The sequence below is a fragment of the Triplophysa rosa genome, linkage group LG20 (genome assembly GCF_024868665.1).
Source record: "Triplophysa rosa linkage group LG20, Trosa_1v2, whole genome shotgun sequence".
In the NCBI taxonomy this organism is placed as follows: Eukaryota; Metazoa; Chordata; class Actinopteri; order Cypriniformes; family Nemacheilidae; genus Triplophysa; species Triplophysa rosa.
In genome coordinates, this window is record NC_079909.1 from 11,962,363 (window position 1) to 11,982,328 (window position 19,966).

The 19,966-nt window shown below is 35.9% G+C and overlaps 1 protein-coding gene across 3 annotated transcripts; it reads left to right on the forward strand.

The window, feature by feature from the left end:
- The first annotated feature begins 4,597 nt into the window (after nucleotides 1-4,597).
- On the forward strand, nucleotides 4,598-13,448 carry si:ch211-86h15.1 (uncharacterized protein LOC558435 homolog). 3 transcript variants are annotated; one of them, XR_008965061.1, is made up of 5 exons: nucleotides 4,598-4,845; nucleotides 5,250-5,689; nucleotides 5,773-5,840; nucleotides 8,646-9,727; nucleotides 9,810-10,926. XR_008965061.1 is itself a non-coding variant. In XM_057362136.1 (5 exons), exons 1-5 carry the CDS (start codon nucleotides 4,665-4,667, stop codon nucleotides 12,819-12,821), a joined length of 1,194 nt encoding a protein of 397 aa, XP_057218119.1. In that variant the 5' UTR covers nucleotides 4,598-4,664; the 3' UTR covers nucleotides 12,822-13,448. The 3 variants fall into 3 exon arrangements, 2 of the variants coding, with proteins under 2 accessions (XP_057218119.1, XP_057218120.1); XM_057362136.1 differs by lacking the exons at nucleotides 8,646-9,727; nucleotides 9,810-10,926 and adding exons at nucleotides 12,183-12,307; nucleotides 12,442-13,448; XM_057362137.1 differs by lacking the exons at nucleotides 8,646-9,727; nucleotides 9,810-10,926 and adding exons at nucleotides 10,951-11,067; nucleotides 11,240-12,168.
- Nucleotides 13,449-19,966: the final 6,518 nt, after the last annotated feature.

Consider the following 19,966-nt stretch of genomic DNA (forward strand, 5'->3'; position numbering starts at 1 on the left):
TGTGTCTTACAAGCAATAATTATTTAAAATGTCATCAACAATATGTTTCAAGAGTTCTGGAACTTGCATTACAATTCTTTAATATGGGTTAATTCCTAACACAATGGTTGGATGCCTAATTATTTATTCTTGTCATAACTTATTATTATACAATTTGAACCCCTCCAAAAAAGTCAAAATCAGTTTACTAACTGTCATTATTTGCCTTTGTTGTTCACAAGTTTATTGTAGTTTAGAAAAACAAAGTTTATTAAAACATTTCTGGTAATTAAAATTGAATAAAATACTGGCCTAAATATGATTTGAAACACAAAAAGTAGAATGTCTTTGCATTAAACTAAAAAAGTTAAAGCTGAGGCACTAAAACTAAAGTAAACAAAAAGTAAAACTAAAATTAAAATAAATGTAACTTATATAACCAAATAAAAATAAACCAATAAATAGTTAAATTGTCATCTTGCAATTATAAGGTTCTATCTGCATTCTGAGCAGTATTTAGTAACAAGCTGCAACATTTTTGCATTCCATTTGACTCTGTACATAAAACCTTTTTGTTTACTAAAAGTCCCAAAATGTACAACATAAAGAAAAAAACAACACATAATGTAAATAAGTCACAGAATAAGAATATGTGAATAACTCTATTTTGACAACAATGTCACACACTTTATAATCCCAAGGCGTCGAAATGACAAAAGCACATAACATTAATTGAAACAAAAAGTAACATTAAACCAACAAAATTCAGAAATAATACATTTTGACTTTTCATTCCATCATCAAAAATGTGTTTTACTGCACTGCCAACGCTTAACCAACATTCACTTTCACTGGTTGAATAACTTTGTAATACAAGCATCATAAACAAAGCATTTCATCATTTGTCACTGATTTAATCTGTTCCAAATCAAAGTTTATCGCAGAGCACATTATTTTGTATGGTTATTAGGTAAGTAAATTAGTTCATGTTTATTATTGTGTCTGTTTACATCATTTGGATTCATATGCAGGTATCTCCATCACTGAATTTTGACCACAAGTGCATTTCCTGTGTTTTTCTGTAAAGCCCTCTGTGAAGTCTTATAAGTTAGCAGAAACAGTAGTGGCCAGGGCCTTACTATACGACTGTCTCTGGGCGCTTTTATCAGGTTATAATCCTCTACAACAAACAGAATGGAAAGCATGTGCATGTGCAGCTGTCGATGTATTAGTGCAAGTGGTGTCATATTAAGTCACAGGAATGACCCCGGTCCTCTGTGCAGCTTGATCGCCTCACCCCTCACAGACACGCTACTCACTGTTAGTAAATGCCTCGCTCCAAGAGACCACAAACGAGTTGGGCTCACTGTATTACAGAAGAAACTCTTTTGGAGACCTGACTGGGGTTTGAGGAAGAGAGAGGTCATACAAAAACAGATTAGTGTATATGAAGAAGCATGTTTTTTGTCATTAGAGGAGTAAAAATAGACACTAGTTAACATAACTTCTTGTGCATTTTCAAAAGAAATGGACAGTGAAATGTGCCTAACCTTCAAAATACATTGATCATTAAAGTGATGTTAAAGTACCCAACCTTCTTGTCATTTGTCAAACCTGTATGACTTTCTTTCTTCCGCTGAACACAAGAAGATATTTTGAAGAAAGTTGGTAATGAAACATGTATGGACTCAAAACTAATGCAAGTGAATGGGTGCCAGTTGACGACATTTTTCAAAATATCTTCTTTTGTGTTCTGTGGAAGAAAGAAAGTCCTTTAGGTTTGAAATGACAAAGGTGAGTAAATGATGACAGAATTTTCATTTTTGGGCGAACTACCACTTTAACCTCAGAGGATTCAACTAAATATTAAATAAGTCCAATTCTAAGCGTGTCTACATATGCCTTGGTGAAGAAACAATTGTCAGTACAGTGGAAGGTCAAGCAAGTGCTATAAAAATTCCTTTCACACCTCAGAACATCAAGCCAATTTTTTAATTATGTAGTATTTCCAATAGGTCTCAAACGCTTAATCACAAACTGTGGCAATGTGTCTACCTCTCATGGGTCATTTAAATAGACCAGACAAGCTGTTAACGATACATCGCTTTCTAAAAGCACCATCCACGTGGAAACACCTCTTGACAACAACATCACAGAACAGCTGACAAACCCATTAAACCAGACGCTGCGTTATCTTCTAAAAGACTTAATGGAAATGAAATGCACCTATGTGTTTATGATGTTAGCTTATTCCGTTTGGACGTGACCAATGATTGCCATTAAATGGTTTTCAGTGCTCAAGATCAGAGTTTCATTGAGGTTTAGATAGTTTGGAAATCTATTCTGTTTTGTTCCACATAACTGGGCGTGTCGTCTGCAAATGAGTTGCTGAATTCCACTCGATTGTCACACGCGGGCCTACATTGCCTCAATGCCACGAACAACCAGAAATGGATCTAGGAATAACTTCCTTTAAATACTTTCTTCCTCTTCAGTAGATGTACCTAAAATTAGTCTTTGGAATTTAGAATCAAGATTCCAAATTGTCATTCCAGCTTCCAGATGATATTTTTCATTCCCAGCAGTTAAAGCTGATCATTCCACAAATGAATACTGAATCAATGCACTTTTGAATTCAAACTTGTATAAGACAACCGTTTGATAAGGTGTGGCTGGGATGGGACTGCTTTCAAATGTTTTTGCGGAAACTATGCCGGCAACGGTCCTAATTTTGTTCGTCAGCCATTGTCCGGATTCCAGCAGGGACGTTAAGGAAAGTTGAGCTCCCTCCCTGGCTTTATAGACAGAGTAAAAATACGGCCTACAAGCTTTTCTACTCGTCCCTCAGTGTTTATATCCGACCCTGGGTTCCAATGACCTTCTCTTGTGCCATCGGGAGCACAAATTTAGCGCTTCGGTTTCTGGAGAGACCAAATAGTTAGACAACACTGAAGAGAGGGTGAGGATGTCCATGAAGCAGATTTAGTTACTCTTACTAGGAGAGGCATAAACAGAATGTAGTGTAAACATCTCTGTGACTTTTGCCCGACTGGAATGCAAATGGAGGAAAGTGACACGCTATCTCTGACTTCAATGGCTTGATGAACAAAGACAGGTTCAAGACAAGATAGCTTCCTAAACATACATAATTCAGTCTTCAAACTCTCTATGTTTGACAGCATGAAGGTTTATTTATGGTTTATGAAGCCTCTGTCCAATATGGTATGTTGAATGGTATGTTGTTATTGTGGGACGCTGGGTTGTCACAGAATGGCATTTCGGTTTTAGTTGTGATGATATGGCATACTTGTGCCATCATAGCGGCGATGGATGTGTTACTCTTTTCTCCAGTCTCTTTAATATATATTTTTTGTTTCGGTACTGATGCAACCCTTGGTTTTAGATAGAGTTAGTACATGTGTATATTACACTTTGCTACATGAACTACATGTTTACTGCTATTTTAATACTTGGGTATAATATTGACTTATATTGACTATAAGATTAGTGAATTAAGAACTACGCATTATTTGAGTGATTTTAAGCATATGCACCTGTGAGGGGATCCATACTGGCGTTTTTATTTTATGTTATAGGATTTTTTTAAGAAAGACAGTATCGGTGCAATTTATCAATTTATTACAAAAAGGCAACTATGTTGTATTTGGCACTAATCTGAGGTGGTCTGAAGAGGGAGTTTGTGACCATAGTTGGGGAATAGCAGGCAGGTGGCCAGGCAAGGCCTGTCGTGAGGAAGACTGGAGCTGACAGCTGGTCCTGTCAAACAATGACTTATTCTTCACTATCCACTGCCTAGTGCTCTAAACCTGCTCTCGGTGCGGCACACACACAGAAAATGTCTGTCTGTTTGTGTACATGCATGTAATTGTACAAAATCATAAACATCTAATCGACATTGGTTTCTAATATGTGACACTAAATCTGAAGATTAAATCAATACATTTCAATAAACTTATCAACAGTGCAACATTAAAAGATTTGGTTGCTGTCTAAATCTAATGACCCATGTGAGAAAAGTAAAGAAACGTACACTTTAACTACAGCCATGAGTTACATTTATTTATTGTGCTTAGGCTAATACATTTTAAACAAATACCACAATATGTTTCAGGTAGAAAAGAGAGGTTTGGCCATTGGTATTTGGTGAATTGGTATTTGGCCATACTATGAGAGGGCAACGTGAGCGTTTACACAAAGCTTGTGAATATAAGCTCACTCTGAGCTGATTTAAAATATCTTTGATCACTAAATCTATTAGTGCATTATTTAAGAATTGTTATGGAAGCCTTTTAGCACATTTGCTGTAATTTAAGTAGTTTAAAGAAAATTGTTACTTGTTATACTTTCAATTCAATTCTCCATTTGTATAGATAGACAATGCCTTTGGTAACACATAATTACACTTACTTTACATATTTATTCATTTTAATTACCTATTTGTATTATTTTAACATATTTATTTATTTTAATTCATATTTTTATTTGCAGTAAAATATTTACAGTATGTTATTTTCATAAGGGCAACAGAGCGCAAGTTTTCGCACATCCAGGCCAGCAGGGGGCGCTAAGGCGGATACAGTTTAGCGGAACAAAACAATAGACGAGAGAAATATCTGTACGGATGGAAAAATAAGATTACGGCAGATGCTTGTCGTAACAAAACAATGGCTAAACTGCAGATTTTAAACGTTTTTTTAACGGAAAGATTAACTTTAGCGGCCCAGGAAATATTTAAGGTTGTGGAAGACATCTTTTCGGAGTACAATGACGAGATATGTCGTTCCAGACAGGAGATTGAGCTGCTTAGGAAGAGACTGCAGCAGGCTGGGCTTCTGCTCGACTCTGGTTAGTCAAATAAACAGACCAAATTCAGTGTGACATTTATTGTGTCGTGTCATAGTTTTTATGCAGCGTGTTATAACGAAACCTGTATATAGGTCAATAGCAGTGTAGTGTCATTGCTGCTTTTACCTTAGCTCTGTGCCCTATAAACTATCAGTTAAGTCAACAGTATTAATAGAACAAATAAAACATACGAAGAGGGTAAAGCTTACATCTATACTATATTTATATCTTAAAATAATAATGCTGAATAAATTGTTTAATTTGCCAGTTACTTGTTTGTAAAGCTACAGTCTAATGAAATGAATTACAATTTTACTATTATTATTAACCTTATTGAGCTTTCTTATGCTACCACAAGTTCTGTTTTTTGTTTTTCCAAAAACAACATTTTCTTTGCATTATAGAAATACACTCATGCTCCTTTGAGTCACAAGAAACTCAGACATTATCAGAGGAGCAGTGGAGGTCTGAACAAGATGGAAAAGATACAGAAGTGCAGATGAAACTAGAGGTCTACACACAGCAGGAGGAGAATAGAGTCCATATGTCTGTTTATAATGAATCATCATCTTTACGGCAAAGTATGGACACTGGCCATAATCAGATGACCAACATAGACATTGAAAGTCAAATAACGGACAGCAGTGAGAATGATTTTCCCTTCACGAACCAAGATGCTGAGATTAAAAATGAACCTGGGCTTAGTGAAAAAGGCAGGGACTGTCAGGTACAACAATTCACTAGACACTGCTTGGATGATCTGGGGGCGAGTGACGCATCAAGTGTTAACAAAACAGAAGTCATCAACATCGACTCTCCTGCATATAAGACACACGCATTTCATGTAAGTCCTTGTACTCTAAAGCTGTATTCAAAGTTAAGTTTGCTGTTGTCATGAATGTACAACTAATGGACCTTGTTTGACAGCTGCCCCCTAGAACCCAGGAGAGGTTGACACAGCAGCATAGAATGGAACTGGCCCAAATTAGAGAGAGGTAGTTTTTATTTTAATTTTTTGGTGTTTGTAAAACATTGTCTCTGCTGATTTTCACTTTCTCGTAGTGAAAATGTGAAAAAATGTGTGCACCTACTAGGTTGAGTTAGCTTCTTGAAATATGAGGAAGCTGTTTAAATAGAAAAATTATATTTTAATCTGTCATATTTCTTTAACAGCTCTCATAAATTACATTCATCCCATTTACAACGACATTTTTTTCCAAAACAAAGGAAGAAATATTTATAAACATATTTTTTTCTTAATTTTTAAGTTGTAGCCTTTTGTCTGTAATTTTGGTGGGTGATTTTCACAATACCTAATTGACCTTATTGACTTTTTCTAAATGTGCACTACTATCATTTATCTGGATGTTAAAGTTTTAATGCAACTTTAATGTAACATTCGAGCATTCGCAATTTAAAGGAAAATGTTGATGCTGATCATGTAAAATATTATTAACATAACAATATATAAAAAATCATCGTTATATATTTAGGCAGTGATGTCAGATGACAAAGTTAAATTGTCACAGGTATAGTCACAGGTTGTTGGTTTTGCTTTGAGAGTGCCAATATTGGTTTTGCTCTGAGAGTGCCAATATTGTTTTTGCTCTTTTCATTTCAAATTGGTTCATTGTGGTCAGCTATGGCTGCATGGCTCAGTATTAACAGCCCTAACTCTCCAACAGTTATTGGCCCTGCCGACTCTGTGATGACACCTAGCATGTTTGGTTATGAGTTAAAATCTGCTAAGGGGTAGTAATAGAAAAATAATTTTGAATAGTGATTTCTCTGTTAGGCTACAAAAGGATCTACAGTTTTATGTGTTTAAATAAAAGCTTCTGTTATAAGAGACAATAAAAACCACTCAATTCCTGGTAAAAACCTTTATAGCGAATTTGCGACAAATTAATTCTTAACATTTTTGACAAGCCAAACATGTCAGTGTCTGAGTAATATTTACTGATTTATTTTTATTCTGTCACCATTTACTTACCCTCAAGTTGTTCCAAACCTGTATACATTTCTTTGTTCTGCTGAACACAACAAAAGAAACCCTAACCCAAAGGAAAAATGTTAGCAACTGACATTTCTGGGACATCATTGACTACTAGTAGAAAAATTATTTTATTGTTTTTTTGTTTTGTTCTGTTTTTTGTTTTGAAGAATTTAGCCAAGCAAACAGTTTTAGGGTATGTTTAATTTTTCCTACTATGGAAGTCAATGATGTCCTAGAAATGTCAGTTGCTAACATTTTTTCAAATATCTTTCTTTGCGTTCAGCAGAACAAAGAAATTTATACATGTTTGTAAAAACTTCATGACAGAATTTAAATTTTTGGGTGGAGTATCCCTTTAAGCCACAAAATAAACTTCTTTCTGTAAAATAAGTATAATAAAGTATGCAAAAAATTTTGTGCGTTTTGTATGCATGTCTAGCACAGTTTATAATTAAGCACAAAACAAGAAAAACTTAGTTCACCCCTTACATGTGTGATCTTGTTCGTCAAAAACTGTCGGCATGAAACACTCACCGGCTTCAGTCACTTCACTGTGTACTTGCGGGTTATAAAATAAATAATTACTACGTTACAACCCCTCTGTTTACAAGTCCACGTTATTTGAATATCACACCGAAACATCAATGTCTGTCAAAAAATAACGTGCACAATACACAGAATTATTTGCGAGAAGCTGAGGTCCAGGGAGAGCATAGACATTTCCTGATAAACCCACACTACCAGATTGACTGCATCATCGCTTTCAGAAAGGAGGGAGAAAATGACGGCCCGAGTGGTTTCAGCGTGCGGTCTGTCAGAGACGATAACGTACCTAATACATAACACACGTGAGTATAAATTTGTTCTTCACTCACTGAAATAGATCAGGGAACTAAATAAAATACTTCACACTACATGCGAAAGAGAATAAAAACCAATCCAATTGAAAACTTTGCGGGGGTAGTGAACGTGCATCATGTTTTGGTTTGTAATGGAAACAGTACGTTATATTTTGACGGACATTTTTCATGCACAGACTAAAGGTGCGTCCCAAATCGCTGCACTATTCTAGGCCATAAATAGTGTGAGTAGTGTGTTCACATTGAAAATTATCAAAAAAGAAGTGCACTTTAAGTACCCGGATGATGCACTTTTTCAAGCGAAAAATATGAAGTGTGGAACTGTGGACACTTCACGCACTCGACGGCCGCAGTTTCGCTTACGTAGCGGAAGGGAGGCGGGGCTATCAGAGGCTGCTCGAGGAAAACTCCTGCAGAGTGTTAACGCTTCAATCTAATGATGACTAAAGTAATGCTGGGCAAAACACACGAAAACTACATTAAATGTACAATGTACAAATAGATTTTTATTCACACGCATTGTGCTGTGCGACTGACGTCACTTGCACTCGCCTGGGAAACCAATATACTTCCGGTTAGTATAAAACCATTTAGTATTCCATTTGGGACGATACTACCCTTCTAAAATTCAGACACTACATGGTTGAGTGCATAGTGCAAAGTTTAAGTGCATAGTGTATAGTATGTCATTTGGGACACAACTTAAGCATTCTGATATTCATGGTTTAAATATTTTACATCATTTTCTGTTCCTAACTGATTTTTTTGTAATTTTAGCAATGGATTAATTGTTAAATGATCAATCCTGAGATAAATCCCTGTTCTCGTCTATATAGAATAAAATAGAATATTGTTCATTTATTATATGTATTCTCTATATATTCTTCTACTGATATAAATGTTTAAATGAATCAACTAAACAGTGTAAAACTGTTTGATTTCAGAATGTCTTCAAGTATGTGGCTCCATTACTCTGAGCATAAAAGTATGAAAAGTCATCCATCTGACTGTGAGGGTGAAGTGTCCAATTCTGACAAGCGGAAAGAGCACAATGCAAGAAAAGCACAGGCCTGGAGGGATCGACTGAAAAAAGACCCTGCAAAATTTGCTGAGTACAAAGCTTTGGAAGCTGCAAGAGCAAGAGCGTATAGAAGAAAAAAGACGGCTGCTGCTAGAGAAACTGATCGGGAAAATAATCGTGAGCGACAGAGAAGACTAAGAGCTATAAAGAAGTTACAACAGTGTAAAGCTGAGGAAGAGCTTTCGCCACCTATGATAAGAAAAGTCTCACAAGAAGAAAAATACTACATCCTTGGAGAAGAGACACTTTATTGTCACTAGTTTGATGGTTGCAAAGAAGTACAGAATGCAACATTCTATTGTAATCCTAAGGTAGCATGAGAACTTACTTACATGAGGACTGTAAAAAACAAATCCTCATGGAGATCTCTACAGAAGGCTTGTGAACTTTGGAAGCTGTAAAAATCCAGAAAACAAAGTTTTGTGCTTTCCAGTTTTTTTACACACGTGTTGTCTCTCAATGTGTTACAAACCTAAACCAATGTCTCTGTGAATATTGTACTGGAGTTTAGTGAAGCTTCAGAGCCTGCACAGAATTCTCAATGCTACCAACAGTGACAAGTGTATATAAGACTGAAGATCAAAGACAATCACAAAGTGAGGAACTGTGATTACACAAAGTGTATTAAAAGAACTTGTTTTGATTGTGGTGTTGTGCTACTCAAGGAAAAGTTAAAGGTGTAGTGGATGCCAGTGTCCTGGCAAAAGTGGGAGAGTAAGATTTTTAGCCACGATGGAAGCCAGTGTTCCAACTCAAACTGCCTCTGCCTGCCAATGTCATACTTTGAACACAGAGGTGATAAGTGATTAAATAAGTGATTTTAACCAGGCTGCGATTGAAGGACAGAATGCCTTGACTGATAATTCTGATACAAGCAAAGATGACCAACGTCCTTGTGAACAAGTAGAAGATCTGTGGATGAAACATAATACACATATAACACAGGTATAGGCTACATTTCATAATGGCTCCAACTTGAACATACAATGCATTCTTGAAACTTAATTGTACATATTTTTCATTGTAGATGTACAAGATCTGACTTCCTGTACACCCGTCCACCTAGGTGGTACTTGGGCAGAGTTCTTAAATCACCAACTGACAGAGGAGTCTGGATGAAGTTTCAGGAGCAGTGCAAAGTCTGGAGTTTGTTTCCCTGGCCCAAGACTCCTGATCTTAAACTAGTCGATCCGCTGGGAATATTTAACGGACCTGTAAACTTGAGGAGTTTAAAAATTCAAGATAATGAATGTTTAGTTGATGTTAAGCATAATTCGATGCTTAATTCGAATGCACATGAAGAACTGACTTGCCATAAGTGACATTTCACAACAAGTTTATACTATCCCAGTAGTTACTTGTGTTTTTGATAGGTTTGTTTAATAGTTTCGTAATTGTTCTATGTCGTATTTTAATTCTTGTGACGTGTATTATGACGTGACAGGCTATTCAGCTGTGAATAGTTTGTACTCTTCACTTGAGCAGCTTTATATGTTACTAATGCTAAAGCATGTTTTGACCCCTGCTAGTCAGTTATATTTTCAGTAAAATTAGCTGAAATATACATTTGTATTACATGTAATAAAATACGTCAGCAATTTAACATGCGTACGTATACTCTCCATTGCTGTTTGTTTTTGTTTTGGCCGATAGTAATGAATGTCTTTTTAATGATTATAAGGTTATTGCATTATAAAAAAAGTATACGTTTGGCTTTTGCACACAGACTTTTGTAGTTTGTTCACTCAATTGTAAAAAATAAGAACAAGTATATTCAGATTTTACTGTCATAAAGTAACATACATAAGCATAAAGATATTTTTTTAAATAAAATTTAGTTTGATTACTGTCTTGGTTCTAATATAAGATGATTTTATATCAAATATTTTGATGATTTCATATAAAATTTGTTACATTTAATTACCCCTTTGCAGATTTTGATTCATATTTGCCTTTCATGGTCTATGGAGAGACCTAAGAAAATGAGGTACAGTGTTACTGTACATCATAAGCGCTTATCATTTTAATTGATTCAAATTCAATGAGGCGTTTTGTCTATCTGACAGCAGTTGTTCTGCTCTGTTTTTTAACAAACGAAAGCTAATAACAAAATAGTGAGTGTGACACACTACCTTCGTTTGTAAGGACAAAATGTTCTTGTTGTTTAGATTGACAGGCGATGAGCGAAAGAAGGCTGCAGCGAAAGCTAGATCCTTAAAGCACAAACTGAAAATTTACGGGAATCCTGAACTTCTAGAAGAATACAGGAAAAAGGAGAGAGAGAGGTACAGTTCAGCTTTTATAAGAAAATACTTGTCAGGAGGTTTGATGCCTTATTACAAGAAAATACACGTACATATACTATGTTATTGCTATGAAATGGATCTCAACATGGAAATAAGCTTTAGATGTATAGATACAGAAATAAAACATTAACTGATTTGCTGTTTTTTTTAGATATCAGAGACGAAAATCTCAAGGGAAAGTGAAGTTTGCAAAAGATTTGAATCTATTGGAATTAAGAAGGCAGCAGAAAAAATGGAGGGAGCGTTCAGCCGCATACAGGAGAAAGAAAACATTTCAGGAGGTTTTAAACAACATTAAAGAGGACATTGACATCATTCCAGAGTCAAAGCCTGACACCTCTGCTTAACATTTTAATGGTTGTTAGCGTTACACAAGAATTATGGGCAAAGCATTACTGTCTGTTGGATTAATGTGTCTGTAAAATTAATAAATGCAAATACAGTACAAATAAAAATGCTAATAAAAAAGTGACAACAAATTAATTGTTTTTTTTTTAAGCGCATAACATAGCTGAACACACTGAACAGTGCTTTAGGGATTTTTATTTCCTTGATGTATTTTGAAATAAAACATTGAATAAAGCCGTTCCGTACGCTTGCTCTTTTTGCTGTTTAAGTAAAATTAAATACGTTTATCTCTCATCTGTCATGATTTGGTATTCGTTAAAAGTTATGAGTGGAAAACAAACAAAAAAACATTTTAATAAAGAAAATTACTCTGGTGCATGTCAGCAAACAACCTTTATAAAATTGTGTTTTTTGAGAAAGTCCTTTTAGAGTTCAAATATAAATCTGTGTTTAATATATTTAAGACAAAGTTTAACCTAGTAGAATTTCACATTACTTGTGTTTGTGTGTGAGAATCAACCCAACATGGTCTGTAGCGTTTTTCTGAAATTGTTTGCTGCTTTAAAACTAAAGGCAGTATTACAGTACAATAGATTTTTTTAATAACATTTTTTAACAAAATTCTTAAATGTGGTTGAAATTGATCAATTAGATGCTTCGAAATCATGCTCATTCCTGAACATGTAAATGTTGCTCTTATTGTTTTGTCCTTAAAGGCTAACATAATTTGTTTTCCCCCCCACAAGTAAACTGCAAACAGATTGGGAGGAAAACCAAAGGAATAACTCTGAATACGAGGAAATGCACAAAGTAAAGAAGATTAGACATGCTGAAGAAGTGGCACTTCATAAAGAACAACACCACCAAACACGTAAGGACATTTTAATGCAGCCCCAATCTTTACTTTCAGAACTGTAATTATGGTAAATGAATGTAAGAAATGTTCAGATGGACTTACTTCTCTCTTAAAAGAACAACCTGAAGTGTAAATGTGCTTCTTTTTAGAGCCCAAGACGAACCTAGCTGATATATGTTTGGAAAACTTTCAGCATGAAGAGGAACTGTCGGACAATTACCATACTCATCCCGATATGCATGGAAACGCATGCAGCACAGGAAAATATTTTTGTGTTGTTTGTCACAGAAGATTCAGTTCATCAGGACTGCTAAAAATTCACCTTCGGATTCACTCTGGTGAGAAGCCATACCATTGCGGCTTTTGTGGTAAAAACTTCAGACAATCAAGTCATCTTAACACACACGTAAGAATCCACACCGGAGAAAGACCTCACATCTGTCAGAACTGTGGAAGGACTTTTATCGATTCCAGTGCAAGAAACAGACACTTTAAAAAATGCATTCTTACAGCTCTGCAGGGACAGTGAAGTTGTTGGGAGCATCTGCTACATGTTTTTCTCCATAAACTGGAAATGACCAGGTGGCAACGCTGGCATGATGTTTTTTAATAGTGATAAAACAGTAAATAGGTCCAAAAAATATATAATCACAAAAAGTTGTCAGAATATCAAGACAGAGCTCCTTCCTCTTGTCTTTACAAAAATATTTTACTTTGTTTTCAGAATGTGCAGATGTCAGGAACTAGAATCTAATCTACTGAATCTAATGGTACGTTTCTAAAGGAGTGCTATGTAGTTACCTTTTTGAACACATCTGAACTGAGCCAGGGATGCCTACATTTTTAGGCAGCGATTTTCTTAAACATCTACTCATGCCTCCAGATTTTATGAACTGATATTTATTTATAAATATATGTTTCTCTACGTTGTGTTTAAACTACAGTAGTGAGTATAAAGTTGAAATCATTAGTGTAAAATGTTACTATATTTGTTAATGTATTTTGTAGTGAAATGTTTCAATTAATTGACTAGATTTCTCTCGTCATTTCATTCAGCGTTAGTGTTGTGTCTCTGTTAGAGATAACAGTTCTTTTTACTCATTTTAAAAGGATGAATTTTGTACATCAATGTTTGTGCTAAGTCGAATAAATTAAAAATTAAGCCATTTTTTCGTTTTTATTATCTTATTCTAATCATCCAGATCAAAACTTAATGTATTCTGTATTTAGAATTGACGGTATTTAAACTTACTTAACTGGTGTATCTCATTTCTCTACAAAAAGAATAATAAGTGGTTATACCGATCTTGGACACAAGGGGACAGAAGTGATTCACTGTCTTTTTTGCTTGAGCTGAGTTAATTGATAATGAAGCAAACAAACGTGTTTACGTTTTTGATCTGAAACAATGCAACCATTTCAATATATGAAACAAAAGACTAGCTTATTAATATTTGTTGTTAACTTATGTCAGAGTGAACACAGAGGCCTTTCAAAAGGGCAAGCACTATATTTTAAACCATTTACACAGCTCACATTTGCATTTAGACCAGCATCAATTGTGAAGTCAATAGAAATCTATGATTAGCTGTGCTAACCCACATGCCTCCCGGCCTGTGAATGATAGAAGAGCCTTAAAAAGCCACACAGACAGACTAAAAAAACCCACTGTTAGTAAACCACTGATCCACAACTGATCTGCAGCTCAAATCACTGGAACATCAGGAAGTTTCTCTGCGTGTGTGGGATTTACAGCTGAGAAATTCCTGAATTTTGAAACTGAAACTGAAATATTTATCATTCTGCTAGCTGTTTTTTATTATCTTTAAGCCAAGCTCAGTCAAGTTCATGGTGCTGCTCGCTTTGTGGAATTTGTTTCTTGTAGCACAAAGAAATTTGTTTTCTTGGTGACCTTCATGAATACAAAAGAAACAAAATTCCATTTTACAAGAACACGAAAAAACAGATTTTTATTACATTGTTTTTTGGAGGTCTACTCATACTGTTATTGTGCATCATCCTAACCTTTCCATGACCCCTGAGGGCCATAGATAAAACAATATAAAGAAGAATGGTCTGATTCAACACCTAAATAGAATTTAATTATTCTGACTATTAAACAAATAACACATTTTGCTGTAGGCACAGACGTCCACTTTGGCCTGGCTGCATTGTTTTTCTTTGTGCAATTAAAGATAAGAATAATCGGCTAAACTCATTAGTGCAAAATAACAAGCTCAGATAATGAAATTGTTTGTTTTAAACCGTACAGTCTATTTGTTTTACTTGTTTGCTTGTTACTTTTACATTTGGTACTTTTTTGGGTGTACAGGTCAACTTCATTGGCTAACTCATCAAACAGCTGTAGGTTTAAACATCTTGTTTAACCAAAATCGTTTGAGATGAAAGTCAATTTAATTAGTTTAATTGTTTTCGATGAAAAGGCCAAAAAAGCTGCTTTTGTGTGTGAGTCAGTGAGCTTGTTAATATGTTGTTTATCACATCGGCGTGTTTGGTGACAATACACTGATGTTTAGAGCCAATCGGCTGATGTAATGACCTGCCAATACCAACCTTCACGTAGGAGTAGAAAAATATAAAAGATGAATACTTCTGTTTGAATGGCGCACCACCAAGTCATTGTAATTCTCTCTGTGAAGGATGCTTATAAGTGAATAGCTTGTTTTGCAGATCATGTCTATATGCTGCCACTGTATTGCTGCGTTATTGTACATAAAAAGAAAACAAATACTGCACTTTTGGCCTGTTAAAGCTCATTGGTATTCTTTGGCAGCTCTTGGCTGTAAATAGCCTCAGGCACAGTTGAAGGGAAAAACACATTAAAGACTTTATAAAATACCTTTCTGAATTCTATATGTTTTTGTCTCTTAAAAAACACTTCTGTTCGACTGCAATGCAATGCTGCAATGGACATGTGCTTTGTTTCGCATTCATCTCAAATGACACAAGAGATGCTGCATACTTTTGAAAATGTATCCACTGTTGTCGCAGCACGTTTTTTATTTGTCAATTATTTTCTCATCTAATCTTTTTGAGGCACTGTCATGTGCTAATAGATATGCACAGACATGCATGTATTGTCAAATATGTCTTACAAATAAACAAATTCAAAACAGTCTGTGTCAAATTTGACCGAGTAAACACGTCAACACAGCCGAGCTACATGTGGTCAATATCAAGTAGTATAGTATTTGCCTCTAATACCTGACATGCCTCTGATCTCTTTCCCCTGTGGTCAGACATTGAGGCCAATCAAATCCAAGGCCTCTCCCTATCAAAAGCCTTGAGGTACTTGACCGTTTCTATGGCAACATCTCCTCTTTGGTAAGTGGAGGACTCTGCCTAATTTTTCTTGCCGTTTAGAGTTGGGCTGCTGTACACAAAGGCTCTGCAGGCTTAATTTTGAGCGGATACCTCAAAGGCTTCAAACTGAAGTTCTCTACAATAAAATCAACACAAAGAGAATAATCCACCCAATTCAGTGGTTCAGCACAGTCAAGACGCAAACATTTTTTTATATTGTTAGAATAATGTTAATGATCCTAATGAGATTTTAGCAGGTTGATTTTGAGTTGTATTTGCACATGGACACAGTTTGTGTTTTTTTGATGCCCGCCAGTCTCTTTGGAGCCCTGCTGGCATTGGGAAAGAGCATAATTGTTGCAGAATAAGTCAACGCGATGACTGAGACAGAAGTTTAAAGCACCATTGATACATATAAAGATCAATAAAGTACATTTCAGAGGAAACAATAAAAGTGCAATATACATCCTAATGAGCCTCATAATATTTGTGGATTGTCATGTTCAGTTGTACAGTATATTCCTCTGCATCTAACTTCGACGTCCCATCATCTGACCTCGGGTTAGTATTAAATTGACGATTCCATAAAACCATTTATGTGAGCGACTCCTATGGTCCAGTCTGACTTGATTAATATTCACCCTTGTGCAGAAAACGCTTCTCTCTGCCTGCAGCTATAAGAGAAGCTAAACCAGTTAACAGGATCAGTCTAGTGTCCATGACACACCAATGAGCAGATAGATACCACATTCACAGCATGCGATACAGCAATATTTCCACCAACTTATTGAGAAGCAGATTTTGTTTATTGCCCCGTGAAATATGTAATTATTGCTGTGATTGTTTGTTAAAGATTCCATGAAATCAAAATCTGATGATTGTGGCTTGAAGGCATCTATAAGCTGGTGCAATCGTTTTAGACCATTGACAAAATAAACAGAAACAGTATACACAAATCTGAAACTGACATCTGAATACATCAGGGGCCTCATTTATAAAACGTGCGCACGCAGAGATTTGATTGTAAAGTCTGCGTACGCAAAAATCCACGGCAACGTTCATATTTATAAAAACGGTCTTTGAAGTGGAAAAGTGCTTAGCGCCACTTCAGGGTCTGAGCAGACGTACGCACTTTTGCCTGTCCGAGTGCTGCAGGTTTTTGGAAATATAAGTCATTCCTGCTGCTTCTATAGGATTTGGAAATCGACAGGTGCTCTTTCATATATCAATGACATTAATTAAACATCATTAAAACATCATGCTCAGCTGCGCGCAATTTCACGATCATTTGGGATTTATAGATTTCACATCTGATCAGAGGCGGATTAACCATATGGGCAATTGGGCAAGTGCCCAGGGGCACCATGAGGTCTTAATACGCCTCTGCATCTGATAGAGAGGCGTACACGCACTTTCACATACGCACACATACGCACCTTGAGAAATTATTGTAAAAACACATTTAGGACTGTTTCTACGCAACATTTTGTAAATGAGAAGCGTTTTTAATTATTTTGCCCATATTGTCTGTTGAAATAGGAAATACATTTATTCCTTCTTACTTATACAAATATTTTCCATTGTTGTTTCAGAATATGACTTATGATTGAAATGGAAAAGGTGACCTGTAATAACCTTGTAGTCAGAACCCAAAGACATGCTGAGCATGGCAGGGATGAGTTGGTTCAGCTTCGTCCAACAACCATATCTGAACCTCAGATGCAGTTGTGCAGATATTTCAGCATGTTTTTAAAAGCTGAGAGTGCAGGTTATCAATGAACCCTATCTGGGCAGAAACCCAAAAACGCTACAACCGAGTCACAATAACACCCTGGCATTTTATTACAAAACCATCAGAGACCTGGTGTTTATAATTCTCAACATCTGGTCTTCCCATTAAAACTCAAAGCTCTGTGGTAGTAGATGTGCATCTGTGTAATGAGTAAGAGTTTTATTCCTACACAGAAAAGTCCTGATCATTTTAATTAGGGCCGTCAAATGAAAAGATAATTAAAACAACGGCGCATACAACAATCTACCAGATACTCACATGCTTCAGATGCTTCTTGATCAACACACCAACGGTGAAAGGAGTAAAGATGAATCACAGGTCCCAGTTTTTAAATAAAACCAATGAGGCTAGTCACAGCCATCTGTGTTCAGAGTCTGAATCACTCTTTACTTTTAGATAGCTAATGACTAACCCGACTTTTGCCCAAACATCAGTACCTCATTTTTAGACTTTGTCTCACACATTAGAGCATCTGTGCTTTCACTCTCAAACTGGCAAGTGGGAGGGATTTGCACGTGTCACCAGCCAGAGTTCGTTGCTAGGCTACAGTCCTGGCAAAGGCCGGAGACGGAGGGCAGGGGAGTGTGATGGGAGGGGTCGACCTCTGTGCTCTGGGTGATGACAAGCTGTTGCCCTTTGCCAAAGTTGTAGGGAGTTCGTTCATTTCTCTAAAGTTTGCATTTTTTCGGAGTGTGTTTTTTGACTAGAGCAGAATTTTTTATCACTTGCAACAGTACTCTATCCACCTGTCAGCAGTTTACTCGTTTTCCTTAGAATGTGTTTTGATTTCAAAATAACAAGCGAAACAAGAATAATACTCTAGTTTATTTAGTGAGCAAAACCCTGCGCATATTACTTCAAAGGTGTAAGAAATCCAATTTATTTGACATATTAAATAATTAATGTGCTTGTGCATATCAGCCTAGTTTATATGCTTAGTGAAAAACCCAAATCAATAAAAAAATAAAACTGTGCCTTATTCAAATACAAAACCCACCAAGACCAACACTTTGGATAAACATGGTTAACTGGATAAATATCTATGCTGTAGACATCTTAGTACAACTTAAATATTAAATATTAGTATAACATCTTTATTTTACTGCTCTGGCCACTTAATCGTTTTGGAAGTATTTTCAGTTTTTTACACAATTTTACACCGTTTTGATTGAAATCATGCATTACCACACAAAATGAGCAGGGGGAGCTGTCATTCAAAGTGAAAAGTGATTGAATCAAATTAAGCAATATTATGTATTTGTGATATGCTTTACTAGATCAGGTAACACTATGGGGGTTCATTCCAGCTATATTGATCATTTTCTTGTCGCTATAACATATCTGTTAATAAAATAATACAAGTGTAAATAGGCCTATTAAAGATGAAAATCATATTGTTCTTTTATCACACAGACATAAATGTTTACCTTTCTCTTCATGAAATGTTGTCTGAAAATGTCTTGAAAACCATCTATCTGGAGGTGAAATTGTTTTTTGGAAAACTTCAAAAACGTCACGACGCATGTTTTGCAATAAATGGTTTTACAGAATTCTAGAAGTTTGTGTTTCTAGTTTTTCTAAAAAATAAAAAAAACCCGGACTGACCCATTACACATATTTATCAAATTCTCAAGTACATTGGCACTTTCCACAAACACCATTTGGAACAACATTTACCACCTATGTTTCTTTAACTGTCATTTGTTCCTTTTTATAAAATTCCCTGAATAAAAAAATAAAATGATGCAAACGATCTGCAAAGATAACCCAAAGAGTTTAAGCATGGAGGTCTTGAACCCACTAAAAAAACATAGTTTATTACGATGCTCCTTCCCTTACTCACCCCCTTAGCCATTTAGAAAAAACTCCTCCTGTTATTGGATTGCAGCAAGCACGCTAGCCCTCCACCTGAGAAGAATTCTCTGCAATTGCCATGGAAACTGTCTAAAATGAAACCAGCAGCATTAATACCTGTTGCCGTTTTCTCTCTTCCTCCTACATCTACATCCACATAACAGTAAAAATGGCAACAACAACAAACTCGCATTGGCAGACAAAACCTCCAGGCAGCTGCTGCATGCCAAACCAAAGTTCCACATATTAGGATATGGATATGTGAGGGGGCGGGCCCTGCTTTAAACCCACGAGCAAGTGAACAGATCAGCTCTGATCGTGCTGCTACTGAGAGTCATGCTGATAAATCCAATAAATGCTCCTAATAGGGAATATAAGCACTATGTTATCTCGCTTAAAATTGAGGGCAAACAAAATTATTCCCAAATGTTTTGATCATTACATATGCGCCTAATATATCTAAGTATGAGATGTGGCACAGAAAATAGTGTAGGGCTTGGTCGCCTCATCTCCCTAATAATGGGAAACATTTATCTTGTGCTAAAGAGAGAGAACTCGCTTCCCCAACATTCACTATATTATATATTTTTACTATAGGAAAGATGCAGAGCATGCTCCTGGTTATTATTTTTGTTACCACATTTACTTTATAAAAATCTGAAGCTTAGTTCAATTTTTAGCATCATGCTGAGTCAATGTGATGT